This window comes from Dreissena polymorpha, chromosome 1 (assembly GCF_020536995.1).
Source record: "Dreissena polymorpha isolate Duluth1 chromosome 1, UMN_Dpol_1.0, whole genome shotgun sequence".
Lineage (NCBI taxonomy): Eukaryota > Metazoa > Mollusca > Bivalvia > Myida > Dreissenidae > Dreissena > Dreissena polymorpha.
In genome coordinates this window covers 98295990-98320838 of record NC_068355.1, presented here as the reverse complement: position 1 = coordinate 98320838, position 24849 = coordinate 98295990, and the positions used below count along the sequence as shown (strand labels likewise).

General features: G+C 37.0%; 1 protein-coding gene across 5 annotated transcripts in view; it reads left to right on the top strand.

Moving 5' to 3' along the window:
• Positions 1 to 24592, top strand: part of LOC127841971 (ABC transporter B family member 1-like) — a 38943-nt gene extending 14351 nt beyond the window's left edge. For 4 of the 5 annotated variants that reach the window (XM_052371195.1, XM_052371215.1, XM_052371184.1 and 1 more), the window contains 11 exons: positions 43 to 178; positions 5298 to 5486; positions 8982 to 9110; positions 9733 to 9806; positions 17845 to 17938; positions 18326 to 18387; positions 18899 to 19025; positions 19670 to 19803; positions 20154 to 20324; positions 23554 to 23676; positions 24073 to 24592. In XM_052371195.1, the coding sequence (XP_052227155.1) occupies positions 43 to 178; positions 5298 to 5486; positions 8982 to 9110; positions 9733 to 9806; positions 17845 to 17938; positions 18326 to 18387; positions 18899 to 19025; positions 19670 to 19803; positions 20154 to 20324; positions 23554 to 23676; positions 24073 to 24279 (1446 nt within the window). In that variant the 3' untranslated portion in view covers positions 24280 to 24592. Of the gene's footprint in view, positions 1 to 42; positions 179 to 5297; positions 5487 to 8981; positions 9111 to 9732; positions 9807 to 17844; positions 17939 to 18325; positions 18388 to 18898; positions 19026 to 19669; positions 19804 to 20153; positions 20325 to 23277; positions 23350 to 23553; positions 23677 to 24072 lie in introns of those variants that run through there. The other variant, XM_052371226.1, reaches the window with a different exon arrangement.
• Positions 24593 to 24849: the final 257 nt, after the last annotated feature.

The window sequence follows — 24849 nt, the reverse complement described above, 5'->3', positions numbered from 1 at the left end:
AAGAAACCCTTTTCCCAGAGCGAGGCTCATACATTGTTTCAGGTGAACATGTCAATGCTGTCACGCTACGTGCTGCAGATGATTGGTTCCCTGGTGTTCATGTTCACCCTCAATGCCTCCCTTACTGGTGTCCTCCTGGCTGTGGTACCCCTTGTTAGTGTTCTAGCCGTCCAGTATGGTAAGTTAGATTCATCTTCAAAGGTCAATGTCTCACATGATGTTAAAAAAACTTAACGCACAAATGTTCATCATTTGTAAATTGGGTGTTACATGTAAAACATAGCTTAATGGCAAATTTGAGCATATTGAGTTATATTTTAGCATAAAACAATCCGCACTTAAACTTCATCATTCATCCTGCAATTTTATAGTTAATTACACTTGTCGGCCATGTGCAGACAGCAGCTTGCATTAAAGACCTGTCTCCCAAGCTTAAATGTCATAATCACATGTAAATAGGCATAGTGTGGCTTGTCATGATCAAATGTAAATATGCATTGTGTGGTTTGTCATGATCACATGTAAATAGGCATAGTGTGGCCTGTCATGATCACATGTAAATAGGCATAGTGTAGCTTGTCATGATCTTATTAAATAGGCATAGTGTAGCTAGTCATGATCACATGTAAATAGGCCTAGTGTGGCAGGTCATGATCACATGTAAATAGGCATAGTGTGGCAGGTCATGATCACATGTAAATAGGCATAGTGTGGTAGGTCATGATCACATGTAAATAGGCATAGTGTGGCTTGTCATGATCACATGTAAATAGGCATAGTGTGGCTTGTCATGATCACATGTAAATAGGCATAGTGTGGCTTGTCATAATCACATGTAAATAGGCCTAGTGTGACAGGTCATGATCACATGTTAATAGGCATAGTGGAGCTTGTCATGATCACATGTAAATAGGCATAGTGTGGTTTGTTATGATCACATGTGAATAGGCATAGTGTGGCAGGTCATGATCACATGTAAATAGGCATAGTGTAGCTTGTCATGATCACATGTTAATAGGCTTAGTGTGGCTTGTCATGATCACATGTAAATAGGCATAGTGTGGTAGGTCATGATCACATGTAAATATGCATAGGGTGGTTTGTCATGGTCACTTGTAAATAGGCATAGTGTGGGTTGTCATGATCACGTGTAAATAGGCATAGTGTGGTTTGTCATTATCACATGTAAATAGGCATAATGTTGTTTGTCATGATCACATGTAAATAGGCATACTGTGGCTTGTCATGGTCACATGTAAATAGGCATAGTGTGACTTGTCATGATCATATGTAAAAAGGCATAGTGTAGCTTGTCATGATCACATGTAAATAGGCATAGTGTGGTTTGTCATGGTTACTTGTAAATAGGCATAGTGTTGGTTGTCATGATCACATATTAATAGACATAGTGTGGCTTGTCATGGTCACATGTAAATAGGCTTAGTGTGACTTGTCATGATCACATGTAAATAGGCATAGTGTAGCTTGGCATGATCACATGTAAATAGGCATAGTGTGGCTTGTCATGATCACGTGTAAATAGTCATAGTGTGGTTTGTCATGATCACATGTAAATAGGCATAGTGTGGTTTGTCATGGTCACTTGTAAATAGGCATAGTGTGGGTTGTCATGATCACATATAAATAGACATAGTGTGGTTTGTCATGGTCACATGTAAATAGGCTTAGTGTTACTTGTCATGATCACATGTAAATAAGCATAGTGTGGCTTGTCATGATCACATGTAAATAGGCATAATGTGGCTTGTCATGATCACATGTAAATAGGCTAAGTGTGACATGTCATGATCACATGTAAATAGGCATAGTGTGGCTTGTCATGATCTTATTAAATAGGCATAATGTGGTTTTTCATGATCACATGTAAATAGGCATAGTGTGGTGTGTCATGGTCACATGTAAATAGGCATAGTGTGGCAGGTCATGATCACATGTAAATAGGCATAATGTGGTTTGTCATGATGACATGTAAATAGGCATAGTGTGGCAGGTCATGATCACATGTACATATGCATAGTGTAGCTAGTCATGATCACATGTAAATAGGCATAGTGTAGCTAGTCATGATCACATGTAAATAGGCATAGTGTAGCTAGCCATGACCACATGTAAATAGGCATAATGTAGCTAGTCATAATCACATGTAAATAGGCATAGTGTAGCTAGTCATAATCACATGTAAATAGGCATATTGTGGCTTGTCATGATCACATGTTAATAGGCATAGTGTAGCTAGTAATGATCACATGTAAATAGGCATAGTGTGGCAGGTCATGATCACATGTAAATAGGCATAGTGTGGCAGGTCATGATCACATGTAAATAGGCATAGTGTAGCTAGTCATGATCACATGTAAATAGGCATAGTGTGGCAGGTCATGATAACATGTAAATAGGCATAGTGTGGCTTGTCGTGATCACATGTAAATAGGCATAGTGTGGCAGGTCATGACCACATGTAAATAGGCACAGTGTAGCTTGTCATGATCACATGTAAATAGGCACAGTGTAGCTTGTCATGATCACATGTAAATAGGCATTGTGTAGCTAGTCATGATCACATGTAAATAGGCATAGTGTAGCTTGTCATGATCACATGTAAATAGGCATAATGTAGCTTGTCATGATAACATGTAAATAGGCAAAGTGTGGCTTGTCATGATCACATGTTAATGGGCATAGTGTGGCAGGTCATGATCACATGTAAATAGGCATAGTGTAGCTTGTCATGATCACATGTAAATAGGCATAATGTAGCTTGTCATGATAACATGTAAATAGGCAAAGTGTGGCTTGTCATGATCACATGTTAATGGGCATAGTGTGGCAGGTCATGATCACATGTAAATAGGCATAGTGTAGCTTGTCATGATCACATGTAAATAGGCATACAGTAGCTTGTCATGATCACATGTAAATAGGCATAGTGTGGCAGGTCATGATCACATGTAAATAGGCATAGTGTGGCTTGTCATGATCACATGTAAATAGGCATAGTGTGGCTTGTCATGATCACATGTAAGTAGGCATAGTGTGGCAGGTCATGATCACATGTAAATAGGCATAGTGTAAGTTGTCATGATCACATGTAAATAAGCATAGTGTAGATTGTCATGATCTTGTTAAATAGACATAGTGTGGTTTGACATGATCTTATTTATGCATAATGTGGCTTGTCATGATCACATGTAAATAGGCATAGTGTAGCTTGTCATGATCACATGTAAATATGCATAGTGTAGCTTGTCATGATCACATGTAAATAGGCATAGTGTGGTTTGTTATAATCTTATTAAATAGGCATAGTGTGGCTTGTCATGATCACATGTAAATAGGCATAGTGTAGCTTGTCATGATCACATGTAAATAGGCATAGTGTGGCAGGTCATGATCACATGTAAATAGGCATAGTGTAGCTTGTCATGATCACATGTAAATAGGCAAAGTGTGGCTTGTCATGGTCACATGTAAATAGGCATAGTGTAGCTTGTCATGATCACATGTAAATAGGCATAGTGTGGCAGGTCATGATCACATGTAAATAGGCATAGTGTAGCTAGTCATGATCACATGTAAATAGTCAGTGTGGCTTGTCATGATCACATGTAAATAGGCATAGTGTAGCTAGTCATGATCACATGTAAATAGTCAGTGTGGCTTGTCATGATCACATGTAAATAGGCATAGTGTAGCTTGTCATGATCATATTAAATAGGCATAGTGTAGCTTAACATTATCTTATTAAATAGGCATAGTGTGGCTTGTCATGATCTTATTAAATAGGCATAGTGTGGCAGGTCATGATCACATGTAAATAGGCATAGTGTAGCTAGTCATGATCACATGTAAATAGGCATAGTGTAGCTTGTCATGATCACATGTAAATATGCATAGTGTAGCTTGTCATGATCACATGTAAATAGACATAGTTTGGCTTGTCATGATCACATGTAAATAGACATAGTTTGGCTTGTCATGATCTTATTAAATAGACATAGTGTGGCTTGTTATGATCACATGTAAGTAGGCATATTGTAACTTGTCATGATCACACGTAAAAAAGGCATAGTGTGGCAGGTCATGATCAAATGTAAATAGGGATAGTGTGCTTGTCATGATCTTTTTAAATAGGCATAGTGTAGCTCGTAATTATCTTATTAAATAGGCATAGTGTGGCTTGTCATGATCACATGTAAATAGGCATAGTGTGGCAGGTCATGATCACATGTAAATAGGCAAAGTGTGGCAGGTCATGATTACATGTAAATAGGCATAGTGTAGCTTGTCATGATCTTATTAAATCAGCATAATGTGGCTTGTCATGATCTTATTAAATAGGCATAGTGTGACTTGTCATGATCACATGTCAATAGGCATAGTGTAGCTTGTCATGATCACATGTAAATAGGCACAGTGTGGCTTGTCATGATCACATGTAAATAGGCATAGTGTGGTAGGTCATGATCACATGTAAATAGGCATAGTGTAGCTTGTCATGATCACATGTAAATAGGCATAGTGTGGCAGGTCATGAATACAGTTATCAGCATTCTTTACAAGGGGCTTGTCATTTTGCCAAATAACATGTAGTATTATAGGTTTTAACCATGTTTTTTTACCAAAATATGTTGATAAATCCTTAAAATTACTGACATGGTGTATTGTTGTAATGACGGTGTCATATAAATGATGTGTCAAAGAGTATGAAGCAAATAATCAAAGCTTTACATGGGGTAACGTCTCATATAAAACTATTCATAACATCTGTATAAACAGAAAAGAAAGTGTTCATGGATGAAATAAAAAGATATTGCTTTAAAAAATACTTGAATAAAGTAATTTATTTTATGCTTTCCGGTGGTTTTTAGAGAAATATCAGTGAAATTAAACTGATATTTCACTGTTTTGACGAAATGACGTCATAAATCCAGCAAAATTATCTAGTTAAACTCTTGTAAATAAACGATGAAAAAAGCATAAAATGAAAAGAAAATTTGTTGGATTCGATGAAATATCAATTTTAATTCACTCGTGATCATAGAAAATATATACTTTCACTTGTGGCTGCGCCACCCGTGAAAATATTTTATATGATCACTCGTGAAATAAAATATATATTCCATCGAATGCAACAAATGTCCTCTATGTAAATAATGAAGTTATGTTTTGAGATGTTAATGTGATGTGCATTGTAGCTATTGATAAATAATAAACAGTTATAGAGAAAATACTGATTCCTACTGGTAGCGTCGGATTTCGTTATTCTTAAAAACCAGGCAAGTATATGAAGAAGCTGAGGAAGGACTTTCAAGATCGTCTTGGTGATGCCGGCACCCAGGCTGAGGAGAGCCTGTCCAGTATCCGGACCGTGCGGATGTTCTCTGCGGAAAGCAAGTCAGCTGACCTGTATGGGGTGGACGTAGACCGGAGCTACCAGGTTGGCAAGAAGCTGGCTGCAGCTGGAGGTAGGACACTGCTTTTTTACACATACAGGGAAATGTCAGATGAATGCACAGTTCTAGCGTCAGAAAACACAAGTTGTGCAAATGTTTCTTTTGTGATCAAACTGCTTATACTGATATCTTATATCCATATTAAACTTGGAATTTTATATTGGTTGAGGGGTTGTGGTTAAGGTTATTTTTGCTTCAACAATGTCTTTGCTCAATAAATAAAGAATTAATTGGTGTATTGTAAGAAAAGTGTTTACATCTGACTCAGACATGCACACGAGGTCTGTTGGGTCAGGTCACCATTACTACAGATTGAAAACTCTTTCAAATCAAAAATTTGTGATTGATTGATATAGCTATTTATACATCGCATGATTCTTTTATTTCGAGCATAGCTTACCGTAAATCCACGAATATAATACCCCCTTGTGCATAATACGCACCCCCAAGTTTGGTAAAAATTTAACGGTAAAAATTGAAAATCCGAGTAAAATACGCACTAAAAAAATCAGTGTCCGAAATCAGCCATTTCCGAAAAAATGTGTCAATATATTTTTGTGCTGTGAAAATAGCAAATCAATTTGGTGTTGTCAACTATCTGTTACCCCAGTATATTGATCGGGATGTGTTATAGTGCTGTTGTTATGACAGTTGCATAATAAATATCTCTGTTTTTTGATTATATTACCATTGATTGTTACCGATAACACACGGGCCCCTTGCTGACATCCGGGTCAAGAAGTCATAATTACAAAAGAAAGAAGCAGAGACACTGTTTTTTGTTTTTACATTTAATTCAATTTGACAATATTCGGGACGATAATAATTATCATAATAATAAAGTAATAAGGAGACAAAATGGATACTTTGTTTTTATAGTTGTCTAGATGAATTACTTTTTCTTTTTTCGAGTTACAAACTCGATACTTTAATATAACTTAAAATACAATTAAACCGCTCGTGTTTTTCATGATCTAGTTAATTAAAATACGCTGTCTTTAAGGCTAGTTTGGGAGTAAAAAACAAATTAATTATCACCTTTCAATTTAATTCGGCAATCAGCAAACTGGTGTAATAGACTCTATTAGCATCATAAAACTAATTATTTAATTACCACTCTTTACTTCAGATATGGTAAATATGCGGTTGAAAGATAAATAGTGGTCAGCTAAGAAATATTTATTTACGGGTATTGTCAGTTGTTTTTTTTCATTTGCTTATCTCTTTACACGACTTAGCGTCCAGTCGCTATTTTGTAGGCAGACGACGATATTAACTGTGTATTCAAAGTATACAGTGTCTGCGCATGGATGACCCAATATTATCCGATAGCTCCTCCCGTTCTCATGTTTCATTCAACAACGTCATTTCATGTGTAAGCGAGCTCAATGTTGATTGGCCAGCTACTGTGCGCACTTCAATAACAATAAACTCAAGCGATGTCTCATAATCTGGTACAGACCGGGTTTTGTTTACTGTTCGAATTGCGAACACTTTCATTAAAACAAAGAGACAAATATAGAAAACCAGTTCGATATAAATGGTGGATGTTTTCAATGAAATTTTACTAGATTTTCGCATTTTCACAAATAAGATTTTTATTGAGCCAAATTCTCAATATTTGCTAAAATGACTCAAATGGCGAACGACAGCGCGAGCCCTGTTGCACCCCTTTGATGTAATGGTGTAGTTCAAAATTGCTGCCGCGAAGCGAATAACAGCAATTTAGTTGAAAATTTGCACAGGAAAATTTTTGTTCTGCTCTAAACTCGTATATTATACGCACCCCCTACTTGAAGAAAAAATCGGCAGGTAAAAAAGTGCGTATTATATTCGTAGATTTACTGTAATTTTGATAACTTTGTTTACATTAAGAACGAGGCGCTCGTGATGACGCCACACGCATGCGCTCTGAGTATATATTTATCCCCCGCCATAGGCGGAGGGATATTGTTTTGGCGTTGTCCGTCCGTCTTTCCGTCCTTCCGTCCGTCCAGCACTTTTGTGTCTGGAGCCATATCTTGGAAGTGCTTTGGCGGATTTCATTGAAACTTGGTATGAGTATATATATTGATAAGAGGATGATGCACGCCAAATGGCATTGTACACCATCTGTTAATAACGTAGTTATGGCCCTTTGTATCTTGAAAAAATGCTTTGAGTGTCAAATATAACACTTTTTTGTCCAGAATATATTGGCGGGGGATATCATTTCAATGAATTTGCTTGTTTTACTAACATTACTATGCTTAAAATAATGAAAAACAAGTATAATTCCATAACTAGATCTTACTTCAACTGAAAAAATCCAATTTATGCCTATTCCATTCATTTTTTTCGGTACTTTATTAAACTTGCACATAAATTGCAGGCCACTGCGCTAGTGGAAACACAACACTTTCATGTAATTGATTTTTTTTAAAGAAATTTCTTTTACTTGTTTATGATTCCCAGAAAATGTTGCATGGAACAATCTGTGCATCGCGAAAATAGGTGACATGACAATATACATATGTTCAGTGGGTAAACCCTGTCCTGATTGGATGCTAATTGTTTCAAATCTTTCAATAACCTTTACGCCAAAATTTTATTTGAAAGAATTGCAAATGTTTTTTTTTCAATTCTTTTTCGTGTCAATTATGTTGCTGAACAGAAGATCGACTGATAAAACAGAAACTTGTTAAATTGTAAATAAAAGTTATACAAAAGTTAAATTAATCTTTCAGTTTTTAAATATGTTCAGTGAATCGAATTTTCAAAGTTTTGTTGGCCTAATGCTAATTTTCCCATACCGGTTTCACCGGAGGGGACTTATGGTTTGCGCTCTGTGCGTCTGTCTGTTTGTCTGTCTGTGAGTCTGTCACACTTTTCTGGATCCTGTGATAACTTAAAAAGATCTTCATATTTTTTCATGAAACTTAAAAAATGGATAGATGGCAATATGGAGATTATTCATATTATTTCATTTTGTACCTACGTCAAAAATTCTGGTTGCTATGCAACAAAAAAAATAAAAAAATTCTGACAATGGTGGAGCCAGTAGGGGACATATATTGCTTGGCAAAAGTCTTGTTGGAATTGAGTTCTCTTTCGTTTTGGATGTGACTTCTCGACACCAGGATAACAACACGCGTAGTGGATGTTATTTGAGGATGTGTATAGGACTATCGGCTCTGCGTGGTTAAACAGTAAACATGCTGTAAATAAACAATTTTGACATGGATTTAATGGGAATGAAATAAATCTTTAAAGGTACATCGTTTATTGCGGAAATTTGAATAAATTCAGAATTTATACATTTTTACTTGTTTCCTTAACCGCTCGACTCACTGTAATTGGAGGATAATAGAAATACCTGATATCCACTTTAATCTGTTGTACATATGTATGCATATTCATATTTTATGGTATTTATATTAAAAGAGCACTAAAAGAAACCTTGAAAAAAAGCTCGCCTTTATCAAATATTTTCATGGGCTTGATCAAAATGTCCCTGCATGTTTGCAGGTGTATTTGAGGGAGGCGTAGGAGTGCTTGTCTCTGGCTCAATAGTGCTTGTGCTTTGGTATGGGGGCAAACTGGTGCATGACAACTACACAGACCCTAATAAGGGGATCACACCTGGAATCTTGACAGGTACATGTACACAAGTAAAATAAATGGTAATATTGCATGACTGTGGTGTTCCATGTAATACTTCATTTAATATTAAACTCTGTTAAAAAAATGATAACAATCAAGTTACCGGTATGCGTTATTCTGTCAATATTTATACAGACATGTACAGAAAAATACAAATGTCCTTATACAGAAAATGTTCAACAAATTAGAAATAAAAAACAATCAAGTTACCGGTATGCGTTATTCTGTCAATATTTATACAGACATGTACAGAAAAATACAAATATCCTTATACAGAAAATGTTCAACAAATTAGAAATAAAAAATTTAGAGTAAAAGTAACCAATAAATTCAGTAGAGTAATTGTAGGTACCGTATATATAGACAAGAAAATTATCTTCATTTAATCTTATTCATATATTCTGAGTGTAAATTTCTCTATATTCTTTTTTTATGGTCCAATTATTTTCTCATTGTGTAATTACAAGCAACATAAACTCAATATATGTTTGGTATAAACATACACTATCAGTAGTCTTTAAACATGTTATGGCATGAGTATAAAAATAGCTTATAAATGCATACTACTCTAGCTAATTTTCAAATGGTGTACATGAGTATCCCTTTGCTTTTGCAGCTTTCTTGTTATACACCTTACAAGTAGCACTTGCCTTCGCCTTGATGTCATCATTATATGGAGATTTTATGCAGGTAATGTGCAGGACTCTTGAATGACATTTATGATTTCATGATATATAACCGTGTCTGTTTGTAATGATTTATTGCAAAATATCTTTACTTTCCCAGTTAAATGTCATACTTTATGATTTCATCATATGTTAGAATCATCAGTTTGCAAATGTCAAATTTATTTGGCTGCTTGCATGTGGTGTTTTTCTTTTGCATGGATGCATTATTTATTATTGATTGCCAGAAATTTATTGATGGTGTATAGTTTATAGCTCATCTATTTTTTTGCCTTCGGTGTTGGCGTCAGCGTCTGGTTAAGTTTTGCGTTTAGGTCCACTTTTCTCAGAAAGTATCAATGCTATAGCATTCAAACTTGGTACACTTACTTACTATCATGAGGGGACTGGGCAGACAAAGTCAGATAACTCTGGCAAGCATTTTGACAGAATTATGTGCCCTTTTATACTAAGAAAATTGAAAATTTTGGTTAAGTTTTGTGTTTAGGTCCATTTTATTCCTTAAGTATCAAAGCTATTGCTTTCATACTTGCAACACTTACTAACTATCATAAGGGGACTGTGCAGGCAAAGTTATGTAACTCTGACTGGCATTTTGACAGAATTATGTGCCCTTTTTATACTTAGAAAATTGAAAATTTGGTTAAGTTTTGTGTTTAGGTCCACTTTATTCCTACAGTATCAAAGCTATTGCTTTCATACTTGCAACACTTATTAACTATCATTAGGGGACTGTGCAGGCAAAGTTATGTAACTCTGACTGGCATTTGGACGGAATTATGGGCCCTTTATACTTAGAAAATTGAAAATTTGGTTAAGTTTTGTGTTTTGGTCCACTTTGCCCCTAAAGTATCATAGATAATGCTTTCATACTTGGAACACTCGCAAACTATCATAAGGGTACAGTAAAGGACAAGTTGTATACTCTGGTTGTCATTTTGATGGAATTATGGCCCTTTTTTGACTTAGTAACTTTGAATCTATGGTTAAATTTTGTGTTTCGATCCACTTTACTTCTAAAGTATCAAGGCTATTGCTTTCAAACTATAAATACTTTCATGCTATCATGAGGTTACTGTACCTGGCAAGTTGAATACCTTGACCTTTGAATGACCTTGACTCACAAGGTCAAATTATTAAATTTTGCTAAAATTGCCATAACTACTTTATTTATGATTAGATTTGATGGATACTGTGACAAAACTACTCTTACCTGACATACCTCAAAAGACTTCACCCAAACCATCCCCCGTGACATCCCCCCCCCTCCCGAATCCCCCCCCCTATTTTTTATTTTTTTTCATCTCACAAATGACCACCACACCCTCACACTATACCCCCCCCCCACCCCACCACCCCCCCCATATTTTTTTTTGAAACGGTTAAAAAACACAAATATTTATTTTTATTATTTTATTTTGAAATACCGTCCAACCATCGCACCCAAGAATCCCCACCCTCCCACACCCCCCCCCCCCCCCCCCGATTATTTTTTTTGCATTTTTTTTCCGCATTTTTGGAAGATAATGTAATAAATGACCACACACCCACACTATACACCCCTCTTCACTCCACCCCTCCCTCCTTTGTGATTGAAATTGAGAGTCCCTTCACCTTTAAAAAGAAAATAGATGAGCGGTCTGCATCCGCAAGGCGGTGCTCTTGTTATGTTAAAAATTGTAGTCAGGTAGGGCTGTATTTTATATTTTTAAGAAACTGTGTTAGCATTCACACATATTGTTCTGTTTGTTGTCCTTATTCACATATTTTGGTCTGTTTGTTGTCCAGATTCACACATATTGGTCTGTTTTTTGTCCTGATTGACATATTTTGGTCTGTATGTTGTCCAGATTTACACATATTGGTATGTATGTTGTCCAGATTCACACTTGTTGGTCTTTATGCTGTCCAAATTTACACATATTGGTCTGTCTGGGGTACAGATTCACACATATTGGTCTGTATGTGGGCATCATACAGACATATTGGCTGTCTGTTGTCCACATTCACACATATTAGTCTCACATGTTGGTATGTATGCTTCTCAAATTTACACAAGTTGGTCTGTATGCTGTCCACATTTAAACATGTTTGTCTGTATGCTGTTTACATTCACACATGTGGTCTTTATTTTGTCCAAATTCACACAATCTGGTCTGTATGCTTTCCACATTCACAGATGTTGGTCTTAATGCTGTCCCAATTCAGACTTGTTGGTCTGTATGTTTTCATGAATCACACTTGTTGATCCGTATGTTTTCATGAGTCACACTTGTTGGTCCGTATGTTTCATGATTCACACTTGTTGGTCCGTATGTTTTCATGATTCACACGTGTTGGTCTGTATGTTTTCATGATTCACACTTGTTGGTCCGTATGTTTTCATGATTCACACTTGTTGGTCTGTATGTTTTCATGATTCACACTTGTTGGTCTGTATGTTTTCATGAATCACACATGTTGGTCTGTATGTTATCCAGATTCAAGCATGTGCGTGTGTATGTTGTCTCTTGTCTGTCCATATGTTGGATCATATTTTGTTTAGCTGCATGCCTTGTAGTTTCATGCAACAAATGGAATTAATCCCAAGATTACTATTCCCTTGTTGATGAGTATATGATCTTGATATGTTGTCCATGGTTAAGGTTTTACAACTTTCTGTAAGATATTAAGCTCTTTAAGTGATACTTCCTGGTTAAATATTGAAGCTAACCTGAGTTTATAGTGCTAATGGGTAGCTCAAGGTGCTAATGGGTTACTTCACATGGGCATATAGTGCTTATGGGTAGCTCACCCTAGCATACGTTGCTACTGGGTAGCTCACCTGAGCATTTAGGTCTAATGGGTAGCTCACTTGAGCATTCAGTGCTACTGGGAAGCTAACCTGAGCATATAGTGCTACTGGGCAGCTCACCTAAGCATAAAGTGCTAATGAGTTCCACACCTGAGCATATTGTGCTTATGGGTAGCTTATCTGAGCATATCATGCTAATGGGTAGCTCACCTGAGCGTATAGTGCTAATGGGTAGCTCACCTGAGCATATAGTGCTACTGGGTAGCTCACCTAAGCATAAAGTGCTAATGGGTAGCTCACCTGAGCATATAGTGCCCCTGGGTAGCTTATCTGAGCATATAGTGCTCCTGGGTAGCTTATCTGAGCATATAGTGCTAATGGGTAGCTCACCTGAGCATATAGTGCTAATGGGTAGCTCACCTGAGCATAAAGTGCTAATGGGTAGCTCACCTGAGCATATAGTGGTAATGGGTAGCTCACCTTAGCATATAGTGCTAATGGGTAGCTCACCTGAGCATAAAGTGCTAATGGGTAGCTCACCTGAGCATATAGTGCTAATGGGTAGCTTATCTGAGCATATAGTGCTAATTGGTAGCTCACCTGAGCATAAAGTGCTAATGGGTAGCTCACCTGAGCATATAGTGGTAATGGGAAGCTCACCTTAGCATATAGTGCTAATGGGTAGCTCACCTGGGAATGTAGTGCTAATGGGTAGCTCATCTGAGCATATTGTGCTAATGTGTAGTCCTTCTGAGCATGTAGTGCTAATGGGTAGCTCACCTGAGCTTATAGTGATAATGGGTAGCCCACCTGTGCATAAAGTGCTAATGTGTAGTCCTTCTGAGCATTTAGTGCTAATGGGTAGCTAACCTGAGCTTATAGTGCTAATGGGTAGCTCACCTGAGCATAAAAAGCTAATGTGTAGTCATTCTGAGCATTTTGTGCTAATGGGTAGCCCACCTGAGCATAAAGTGCTAATGGGTAGCTCATCTGGGCTATAGTGCTAATGGGTAGCTCACCTGAGCATGTAGTGCTAATGGGTAGCTCACCTTAGCATATAGTGCTAATGGGTAGCTCACCTGGGCATGTAGTGCTAATGGGTAGCTCAACTGAGCTTATAGTGATAATGGGTAGCCTACCTGTGCATAAAGTGCTAATGGGTAGCTCACCTGAGCTTATAGTGCTAATGGGTAGCTCACCTGAGCTTATAGTGCTAATGGGGAGCTCATCTGAGCATAAAGTGCTAATGTGTAGTCCTTCTGAGCATTTAGTGCTAATGGGAAGCCCACCTGAGCATTTAGTGCTAATGGGTAGCTCATCTGGGCATATAGTGCTTATGGGTAGCTCACCTGAGCATGTAGTGCTAATGGGTAGCTCACCTGAGCATATAGTGCTAATGGGTAGCTCATCTGGGCATGTAGTGATTATGGGTAGCTCACCTGAGCTTATAGTGCTAATGGGTAGCCCACCTGGGCATATAGTGCTAATGGGTAGCTCACCTGGGCATGTAGTGCTAATAGGTAGCTCACCTGAGCTTATAGTGCTAATGGGTAGCTCACCTGGGCATGTAGTGCTAATGGGTAGCTCACCTGAGCTTATAGTGCTAATCGGTAGCCCACCTGGGCATATAGGGCTAATGGGTAGCTCACCTGGGCATGAAGTGCTAATAGGTAGCTCACCTGAGCTTATAGTGCTAATGGGTAGCCCACCTGGGCATATAGTGATAATGGGTAGCTCACCTGAGCATAATGTGCTAATGGGTAGCTCACCTGAGCTTATAGTGCTAATGGGTAGCTCACCTGAGCATAGCGTGCTAATGTGTAGTCCTTCTGAGCATTTAGTGCTAATGGGTAGCCCACCTGAGCATATAGTGCTAATGGGTAGCTCTCATTGGCATATAGTGCTACTGGGTAGCTCACCTGAGCTTTAAGTGCTAATGGGTAGTTCACCTGAGCATATAGTGGTAATGGGTAGCCCACCTGAGCATATAGGGCTAATGGGTAGCTCACCTGGGCATATAGTGCTAATGGGTAGCTCACCTGAGCATATAGTGCTAATGGGTAGCTCACCTGAGCATATGTTGTTAATGGGTAGCTCACCTGGGCATATAGTTCTAATGGGTAGCTCACCTGAGTTTATGGTGCTAATGGGTAGCTCACCTGAGCATATAGTGCTAATGGGTAGCTCACCTGGGTATTTAGTGCAAATGTGTAGTCCTTCTGAGCATATAGTGGTAATGGGTAGCTCATCTGGGCATATAGTGCTAATGGGTAGCTCATCTGGGCATATAGTGGTAATGGGTAGCTCATCTGGGCATATAGTGGTAATGGGTAGCTCATCTGAGCATATTGTGCTAATGGGTAGCTTTTAGAGAACCATGTTGTTCCTCCTGTCCTTCTGTGTATGAGAATGTCCGTCTTTGCGGACACTATCAATTTCTGAAACATTACATATTATGTCCTCAGATGTAGAACTATTAAAATAAAATACCGGTAATAAAAAAAATTGACACCACATGGGATAAGGCTTAAATATTCAGTGTGCATTGCATTTTAAAGCGAGACTACTGTATATGATTTTGTCAAATATTAATGAATCTATATAAAATATTTAAAAAGCTTATAATACATATATTTCAATATAATTTAAATAAAAGTTAAGAAGAACATGCGTCGAAAAAAGGAAAAATAAGCCAGATATTTACTTCTGGAATTGAACATGTCTGTACAGTCGAATTCGCCAGCATGTAATCATACATGTACGATGTGAACCTATATTTAGTTTAACAGTTCATTTTAAATTCCTGCAACGATATCTATTCATACGACACACGAACAGTAACTGAAAAGACAAATGCTTTGATTATTGTAGGAAAATATGTACATAATATCTTCGTCACAATTGGCTCGGGGCACTAATTTTTCTTTGCTTCATTTTATAAAATTCTTCTTCAATGTATAATTTTTCTTGCTTATTTTATATTATTGTATTTGACACATATAACAAATTGTATAAGCTCGCTTTAAGTCACCAGAGCTAAAAAAAATAATATGTGTTATCCTCTAGTGGTCTTTTTAGTTAACAAAGATTAGGGTGGAAACTGGCCGTAGCTGAGGGGTCACATGCTTTTTATTTTCTTTAAGCAAATTAATATAAAATCTTCTCTAAATTGACAAGGCCCAAAGGTGATATATTTTGCATTTTGTTAAAATCATGTTTCTAGGTATAATTGGTTGGGCCTGTTGTAAAGCTTTCTTGTTACCATGAAACTGCAAGGCACATAGGTTTGGTATTTGACATGTAACATCATACAGTGGTTCTCCACCAAATTTGCGTGCTACAAGTTTCCTTTATATGCATAAAGTACAAATTTTAAAAATAATCTTCTGAAACCACAAGGCATAGAGGTTTGATTATTTGCCTGTTATATTGAATGTTGGCCCCTACAAAGTTTGTTAAGATGATGCCTCTAGGATTGAAATTGGTTAAGCTCTTGGCCTATCTTGTTCCCATATGTTTTTATGTTCAATGGGGAGATTCTTCTCTGCAACTACAAGACCCAGAGGTTTGGTATTGTATTTCGGCCACTGGCCACATATGTACAATAAATGAATGAATGAATGATATTTGGCATTTTAAATTGTACATCAGTTCTCTACTAAGTTAGTTCAAATTAATTCCCTAGGTATTAAATTACCCAAGCGGAAGTTGGTTGCTTGCTTTCTTTATATGTATATAGTAAACAATTAAAAATCTCTTCTCTAAAATTCACAAGACCTCAAGGTTTCCTATTAAGCAATATACAAATGTTACATAGATTGTTTTGTAAAGCACTTCATTTTTGAAGTAGATTGCAAGAATTATATGAGCTATAAACAGGTGGTTATGGTCTTTCATTAGAGAAAATACAGTGCAATTTAAATGCCATATCGTGAAGTAATATAGGTTTTTAACCTCAGTGCCTTTGTGTTTCAAAGCTTTTGCATTTGTGAAAGTGTGTTAATAATTTGTATGTTTATAAGACTATCAAAATGAATTTAATTGCAATTGTTCAGGACGAATAGAATCCAGAAAGTATTTAAAGCAAACAGGGTGAAAATAGAATCCAAGAAGATTTTTTTTTGTAAAAATTAAAAAAGTTAAAATGTGAACTTCGAATGTGAGGAAAACAGTTTTTTTAATATTGGTTGATGATGTTTGATGTGAGGACATTCCTGAAAATGAAAAAATGGTCTAAAGACATTACATCAATTCTTACAAAGAAATTTACCTTACCACAAGTTTCCAAGTTTAGGAATTTTAAATTTACATTGTCTGTAGATATCTCTTTCAAGACAAGTTTCATGAGAAATTAAGAAAAATAAGATGAATTACGGTTTTTGTAAGTTTTTTAAATTGAGATGAATACCACAGTTACCATTGTATGGACCCTGATTTATGAAAGTGACATGATAAATACTTTCTTATGTTAAATTGGTAAACATTGTGCAATACATGTCAATCTAAGCCTCAGGTTCTGTTTATCATATTGCTTTGTATCCCTATCACCTGCCTATTATCTAACTTAAACCCCATTCTTGTCATCTTTATCAAGTCCTGTTTAGTAAGTTCCTTACATCCCTTTATCAAGTCCTTTTATAATATCCCCTTTGTCAAGTCCCCTTGCCTCTTTTAATTATTTGTGTACACATTTACTCATATTTGTTTGTTTTCCAAAATATGAGCCGTGCTCTGTGAAAAAGGGGTTTAATGCATGTGCATAAAGTGTCGTCCCTGATAAGCCTGTGCAGTCCACACAGGCTTATCAGGGACGACATTGTCCGCTTTTATGAAATTTTTCATTTAAAGAAAGTCTCTTCTTAGCAAAAATCCAGTTTAGGTGTAAAGTGTTGTGACTGTCGTCCCTGATAAAGCCTTTATATGGACTGCATAGGCTAATCTGAGACGACACTTTGCACACATGCATTCAACCCCCTTTTCACAGAGCACAGCTCATATAATTAATTACTGCCTGTATATTGATATAAGAACAGCGTCCTGAGTCTATGAGTTTTATGCCATATGTGGCGAGTGTAGCTCCAGACCAGCGAATGCATTTGCGCATACCGGTCAGAAGTTATCCTTTGGTGGAATGAGACCACTAAACCTTTTGTGACTTCATAGCTAGCTTTCAGCAAAGCTATGCCGGCCATTTTTGGTATAAGACCCATGTTCCCATGTTGCATTTTATACATGCACATTGTTGCAGGCTGTTGGAGCATCCACGCGAATATTTGAACTCATGGACAGGACACCAAAAGTATCAAATGAGAATGGAAAAAAACTTTCTGAGTTAGATGGACGTAAGTAGCAATAACTTTGCAATGGTTTCTTAAGATTATAAAGATAACTATATACAAAATGGCACTCACTGAATGCTAATTTTAAGGTTGAATTTTTCTATACACAAGGATTATAAAAAAAAATCTACATTAAATGTGAGTGTGATATACATATATTTTAATGATAACTCTCTTGTATTAATAATTATTTATTTTGTTAAAACTATGATTATGCTACCTTGAATATGAAGGGATCATTATAATCTTGATATTGTATAAATCAAAGGTAATTGAAGCATGTTCATAAAACATGTATGCAGAACAAATCACACATATTATAGTTATAAGTGTTAAGCTATGGCTTCAATGCATGGTTTCAATGCATGTTATGATGCAAATGATTTCCAGGTATTGAGTTCAAGGCTGTAGATTTCACCTACCCTTCAAGACCTGACACCAAAGTGATCAAGGTGGGACTTCTTCAATTGTTCTCCTGCTTTTCCTAAACAGAATGTTAACAAAAGCCATGCATATTGTATGCTGTAAATATTTTACTTGATTTTATTTGTAATGTTGGTAAAGATATGAGTACATACTCTTAAGATATTGATATAGGATAGAACCATGCTTAAATCTGCATGAAAGTCATGTGCCATTTAGTTTGTTAGATATGAAAATTTTAAATGTAGAGAGCAAAAACAAAGTTTGTGATAAAATCTAAAACTTGACACTGCAACGATGTTTTAATTTGCCATCAAAGACCAATTCAAAAAGTCTCGCTGCTTGGCATAAACTTATGTCCGATGAAGTATGGGCTTACAACAAATTTCCCCAAAAGTTACCCAAATTGTACATACAATTAATTCAAAGCAACAGGAAAGCTGAGGTCAGCATGAGTTTTTCTCAGTTAAAAAAGACCAGGTTTTTATTGCCATCTAGTTGGCAATTGTATTATTACTTAACGGTGCCCGCTTTCTGCAGAACTTTTCTCTGACCGTGGAACCAGGGGAGATGGTTGCCCTGGTTGGGCCATCGGGTGGTGGCAAGTCAACCATTGTCAACCTTATAGAGCGATTCTATGATCCTGATCAGGGAAACATTACACTAGGTCTGTCACTTTGTGAACATTTGGTCTTTGATAAAATTGTATTTTTAGTGAGGTATATATTTATACATGTATGACTTGTACATGTACGACTGGGTAGATGTATAACTTGTACATGTATGACTGGGTAGACAATTGTAGTTGTTTAAGCTCATTAAAAAATTAATTATTGTTATGTATTTTTTTTCATTAAAATTGTTGATACAGTCTTTATTTTTCGTAGAAATATATCACTCTGCGCTCTTATTTGTACATTGAATACGTTTGAGACCTTTGTAACCAAACTGAAGCTTGAGCATTTGTTAAGAAGTCCTGTTAGATATATATATAATATATATATATATATATATATAAATATATATAAATATATATATATATATATATATATATATATATATATATATATATATATATATATATATATATCTATATATATATATATATATATATATATATATATATATATATATATATATTATATGGTGGCTGCCTAAAGGTTAGAAGGTCCCAGTTTAAACCATTTTGGAGAGCATTCTCATCATCTTCATCAATATCAGTTACGGTTGTACCCAGATATTAAACCTGATAGTATTCAATTAGACATCAGTGGATGTTATAAAGCTAAACTGTATAATTTTGTACATCAGGGGGTCATAATCTACGTGAGCTGGACCCGCAGTGGTTCCGTCAGAGGATTGCCATGGTGAGCCAGGAACCCACACTGTTTGCCTGCTCCATCAGGGACAACATTGCATACGGCAGGCAGGCCACCATGGAAGAGGTAGATAGGGAATTGGTATTAAATGTAACGAAAATGTTAAGTAACATCAATTAGGATCTTGCAACACATGTTATTCTTTATATAGAATAATTCCTTGCTCCAGTCTTTCAAGTGAATGTTGTAAGGTCATGTAAATAAAATGATAAAAAAAGTGTAATTACTTCATTGATATGCATTTTAATATTTTTCTTCAGTCAACATTTTGGTCAAAGATATTTATCTGGGTAATTAACATAAAGAATATATTTTGCATTTGTTATTCAGTCTACTAGACACTCGGCTTATGTAATTGTATGCATTTTTAGTAAACTTATCTATCAAAATGAACTAAACAGAACACATAATTCCAGGTGATGGAAGCCGCAAAGGAAGCTAATGCTCATGAATTTGTCAGTGGGTTTGAGGATGGTTATGACACGCTGGTGGGGGAGCGAGGCGTCCGTCTGTCTGGCGGCCAGAAACAGCGAATAGCGATTGCCAGAGCTCTCATCATGGATCCTGTTATTCTCCTGTTAGATGAGGTACCAGCTGGTATACTGTTGAACTTTTGTTAAACCTATGTTCATTAGTTGTCTAGTTCTTGGACCTTGAATAAACCGTCAGCATTAAAGGTCTAGTAAATATTATAAACATTGAGGAGAATATACAAATATGTGTGGTATTGAGTCTTATCAATTATTTATGTTGCAACAATCATAAGTATTATGCAAGAATAGTTTTAAAAGAATTATATATTTTGCAACACCATTATCAGCACTCAATTTCAAGCCCCAGGTATTCCCACTGTCCGCTTCCTGTGGACTGATCCCTTGTTAAGTTCTTATCAATAATAATGCTTTCTGGCAATTCCTTTGTTGTCAGGCTACAAGTGTACTGAATTTCTTGCATGATGTGTCTTGTCAGACTACAAATGCACTGATTTCCTTGCATGATGTATATGTTATGTCAGGCTACAAGTGCGCTGAATTCCTTGCATGATGTATATGTTATGTCAGGCTACAAGTGCACTGAAGTCCTTGCATGATGTACAATGTATGTGTGTTGTTAAGCTACAAGTGCACTGAAGTCCTTGCATGAAGTATGAGTGTTGCCATGCTACAAGTGCACTGAATTCCTTGCATGATGTACAATGAATGTGTGTTGTCAAGATACAAGTACACTGAATTCCTTGCATCATGTATATGTGTTGTCAGGCTACAAGTGTACTGAATTTCTTGCATGATGAATGTGTCTTGTCAGGCTACAAGTGCACTGAATTCCTTGCATGATGTACGAGTCTTGTCAGGCTACAAGTGCACTGAATTCCTTGCATGATGTATATGTTATGTCAGGCTACAAGTGCACTGAATTCCTTGCATGATGTATATGTCTTGTCTGGCTACAAGTGTACTGAATTCCTTCCATGATGTATGTTTGTTGCCAGGCTACAAGTGCACTGAATTCCTTGCATGATGTATATGTGTTGTCAAGCTACAAGTGTACTGAATTTCTTGCATGATAAATGTGTCTTGTCAGGCTACAAGTGCACTGAATTCCTTGCATGATGTACGAGTCTTGTCAGGCTACAAGTGCACTGAATTCTTTGCATGGGGTATATGTTATGTCAGGCTACAAGTGCACTGAATTCCTTGCATGATGTATGTGTTTTGTCTGGCTACAAGTGTACTGATGTATGTGTGTAGTCAGGCTACAAGTGCGCTGAACTCCTTGCATGATATATGTGTGTTGTCAGGCTACAAGTGTACTGAATTCCTTGCATGATATTTGTGTCTTGTCATGCTACAAGTGCACTGAATTCCTTGCATGATGTATGTGTATTGTCAGGCTACATGTGTACTGAATTCCTTGCATGATGTATGTGTGTTGTCAGGCAACAAGTGTACTGAATTCCTTGCATGATGTTTGTGACTTGTCAGGCTACAAGTGCACTGAATTCCTGCATGATGTGTGTGTGTTGTCAGGCTACAAGTGTACTGAATTCCTTGCATGATATGTTATGTCAGGCTACAAGTGCACTGACTTCCTTGCATGATGTATATGTTATGTCAGGCTACAAGTGCACTGACTCCTTGCATGATGTATGTGTGTTGTCAGGCTACAAGTGCACTGAATTCCTTGCATGATGTATGTGTCTTGTCAGGCTACAAGTGCGCTGAATACCTTGCATGATGTATGTGTCTTGTCAGGCTGCAAGTGCGCTGAACTCCTTGCATGATGTATGTGTCTTGTCAGGCTACAAGTGCGCTGAATTCCTTCCATGATGTATGTGTGTTGTCAGACTACAAATGCACTGAATTCCTTGCATGATGTATTTGTCTTGTCAGGCTACAAGTGCGCTGAACTCCTTGCATGATGTATGTGTCTTGTCAGGCTACAAGTGCACTGAATTCCTTGCATGATGTATGTGTATTGTTAGGCTACAAGTGCGCTGAATTCCTTGCATGATGTATGTGTGTTGTCAGACTACAAGTGCACTGAATTCCTTGCATGATGTATGTGTGTTGTCAGGCTACAAGTGTACTGAATTCCTTGCATGATGTATGTGTATTGTCAGGCTACAAGTGAAGTCAATTCCTTGCATGATGTATGTGTCTTGTCAGGCTACAAGTGCACTGAATTCCTTGCATGATGTATGTGTCTTGTCAGGCTACAAGTGTGCTGAACTCCTTGCATGATGTATGTGTCTTGTCAGGCTACAAGTGTACTGAATTCCTTGCATGATGTATGTGTCTTGTCAGGCTACAAGTGCACTGAATTCCTTGCATGATGTATATGTGTTGTCAGGCTACAAGTGAAGTAAATTCCTTGCATGATGTATGTGTGTTGTCAGGCTACAAGTGCGCTGAACTCCTTGCATGATGTATGTGTCTTGTCAGGCTACAAGTGCACTGAATTCCTTGCATGATGTATGTGTGTTGTCAGGCTACAAGTGCACTGAATTCCTTGCATGATGTATGTGTCTTGTCAGGCTACAAGTGTACTGAATTCCTTCCATGATGTATGTGTGTTGTCAGGCTACAAGTGCACTGAATTCCTTGCATGATGTATGTGTCTTGTCAGGCTACAAGTGCGCTGAACTCCTTGCATGATGTATGTGTCTTGTCAGGCTACAAGTGCACTGAATTCCTTGCATGATGTATGTGTATTGTCAGGCTACAAGTGTGCTGAATTCCTTGCATGATGTATGTGTGTTGTCAGACTACAAGTGTACTGAATTCCTTGCATGATGTATGTGTGTTGTAAGGCTACAAGTGTACTGAATTCCTTGCATGATGTATGTGTATTGTCAGGCTACAAGTGAAGTCAATTCCTTGCATGATGTATGTGTCTTGTCAGGCTACAAGTGCACTGAATTCCTTGCATGATGTATGTGTCTTGTCAGGCTACAAGTGTGCTGAACTCCTTGCATGATGTATGTGTCTTGTCAGGCTACAAGTGTACTGAATTCCTTGCATGATGTATGTGTCTTGTCAGGCTACAAGTGCACTGAATTCCTTGCATGATGTATATGTGTTGTCAGGCTACAAGTGAAGTAAATTCCTTGCATGATGTATGTGTGTTGTCAGGCTACAAGTGCGCTGAACTCCTTGCATGATGTATGTGTCTTGTCAGGCTACAAGTGCACTGAATTCCTTGCATGATGTATGTGTGTTGTCAGGCTACAAGTGCACTGAATTCCTTGCATGATGTATGTGTCTTGTCAGGCTACAAGTGAAGTCAATTCCTTGCATGATGTATTTGTGTTGCCAGGCTACAAGTGCACTTGATGCAGAATCTGAACACCAGGTCCAGGAGGCGGTGGACCGAGCCATGAAGAAGCGGACTGTGGTCGTTATAGCACACAGGCTGTCTACAGTTCGCAAGGCTGGAAAGGTATGCCCATGCTTGTGTGTCGGACGATTTGATGTAAATTGATTTTAGTTGATTGACTACTGAAATGTCAACATTAAATTGGTCACCTCAGTCCTCAGTTGCCATTTTAATCCTCTACATATAGATCGTGAACACAAAGAGCCAAGGAGAAAAAGCGTTTGTGATTTGTTGCTATGATTTTTATGCCCCAACAAAACAGGAGCCATAATCATCACGTTTGTGTGGCGTCCATTTTAGAAATCATGTAAAGCATTTATCTTTAGATAGCTCGAACTGTTTTTTGGTTTATTGGGTAATTGTTATAAAAATATATAAAAAACTATCAAGAAACATTCTGCATATTCAACCTTGTAGAAAAAAGTTTGAATATATATGTAAATTTGAAACCATTTGCAGGTTGTGGTTATTGACAAGGGAGAGATAGCAGAGCAAGGTACCCATGATGAGTTGCTGGCCAGGGACGGGGTCTACAAGAAACTTGTACATCGACAGATGATGGCAGGGTTCAGTGCGGATACCAATGCTGTGAAAGTTGACACCAGTATAGAGCCCAGTGCCAGTAGCAATGCTGTTGAAGCTCACGTTATAAATGATTTAGACTGAATGGTTTGGTTAAAGTGACTGAATTTCAAAGGTTCGTGTGAATTAATTGAAAGGGTGAATTGATTCATATATTGCAAGCAAGAAACATTTTAAATTGTGTATTTGATCATGATCAATATGACGTGCATGTTTAATTGTGTACATGCTCATGGTGAAAATGATGAACATTTTAATTGTATACATGATTATGATGAAAATGATGTACATGTTTAATTGTGTACACGATCATGATGAATATGATGTACATTTTAATATGTGTGCATGCTCATGATGAAAATGATGTATATGTTGTTGTTTTTACAAAAGAGAAGATAAATACAATGTACCTACAACAGTTAAGTCCAGTTAGTCTTAACAGTGATTAAGGCCAGTTAGTCTAAACAATGATTTATGGTCAGGTAGTCTTAAAGTAACATGAATACTCAATTTCAACAAATATGTTACAATATTAAGTAAAATAAAGTTAACCCATAAAAAATCAGTGTTCCTTATAGCAAATGCAAAAATTTCAATGCTAGATGTGGTATGGTAACACAGATTAAACAACATACAAAATGCTCATTATATTTT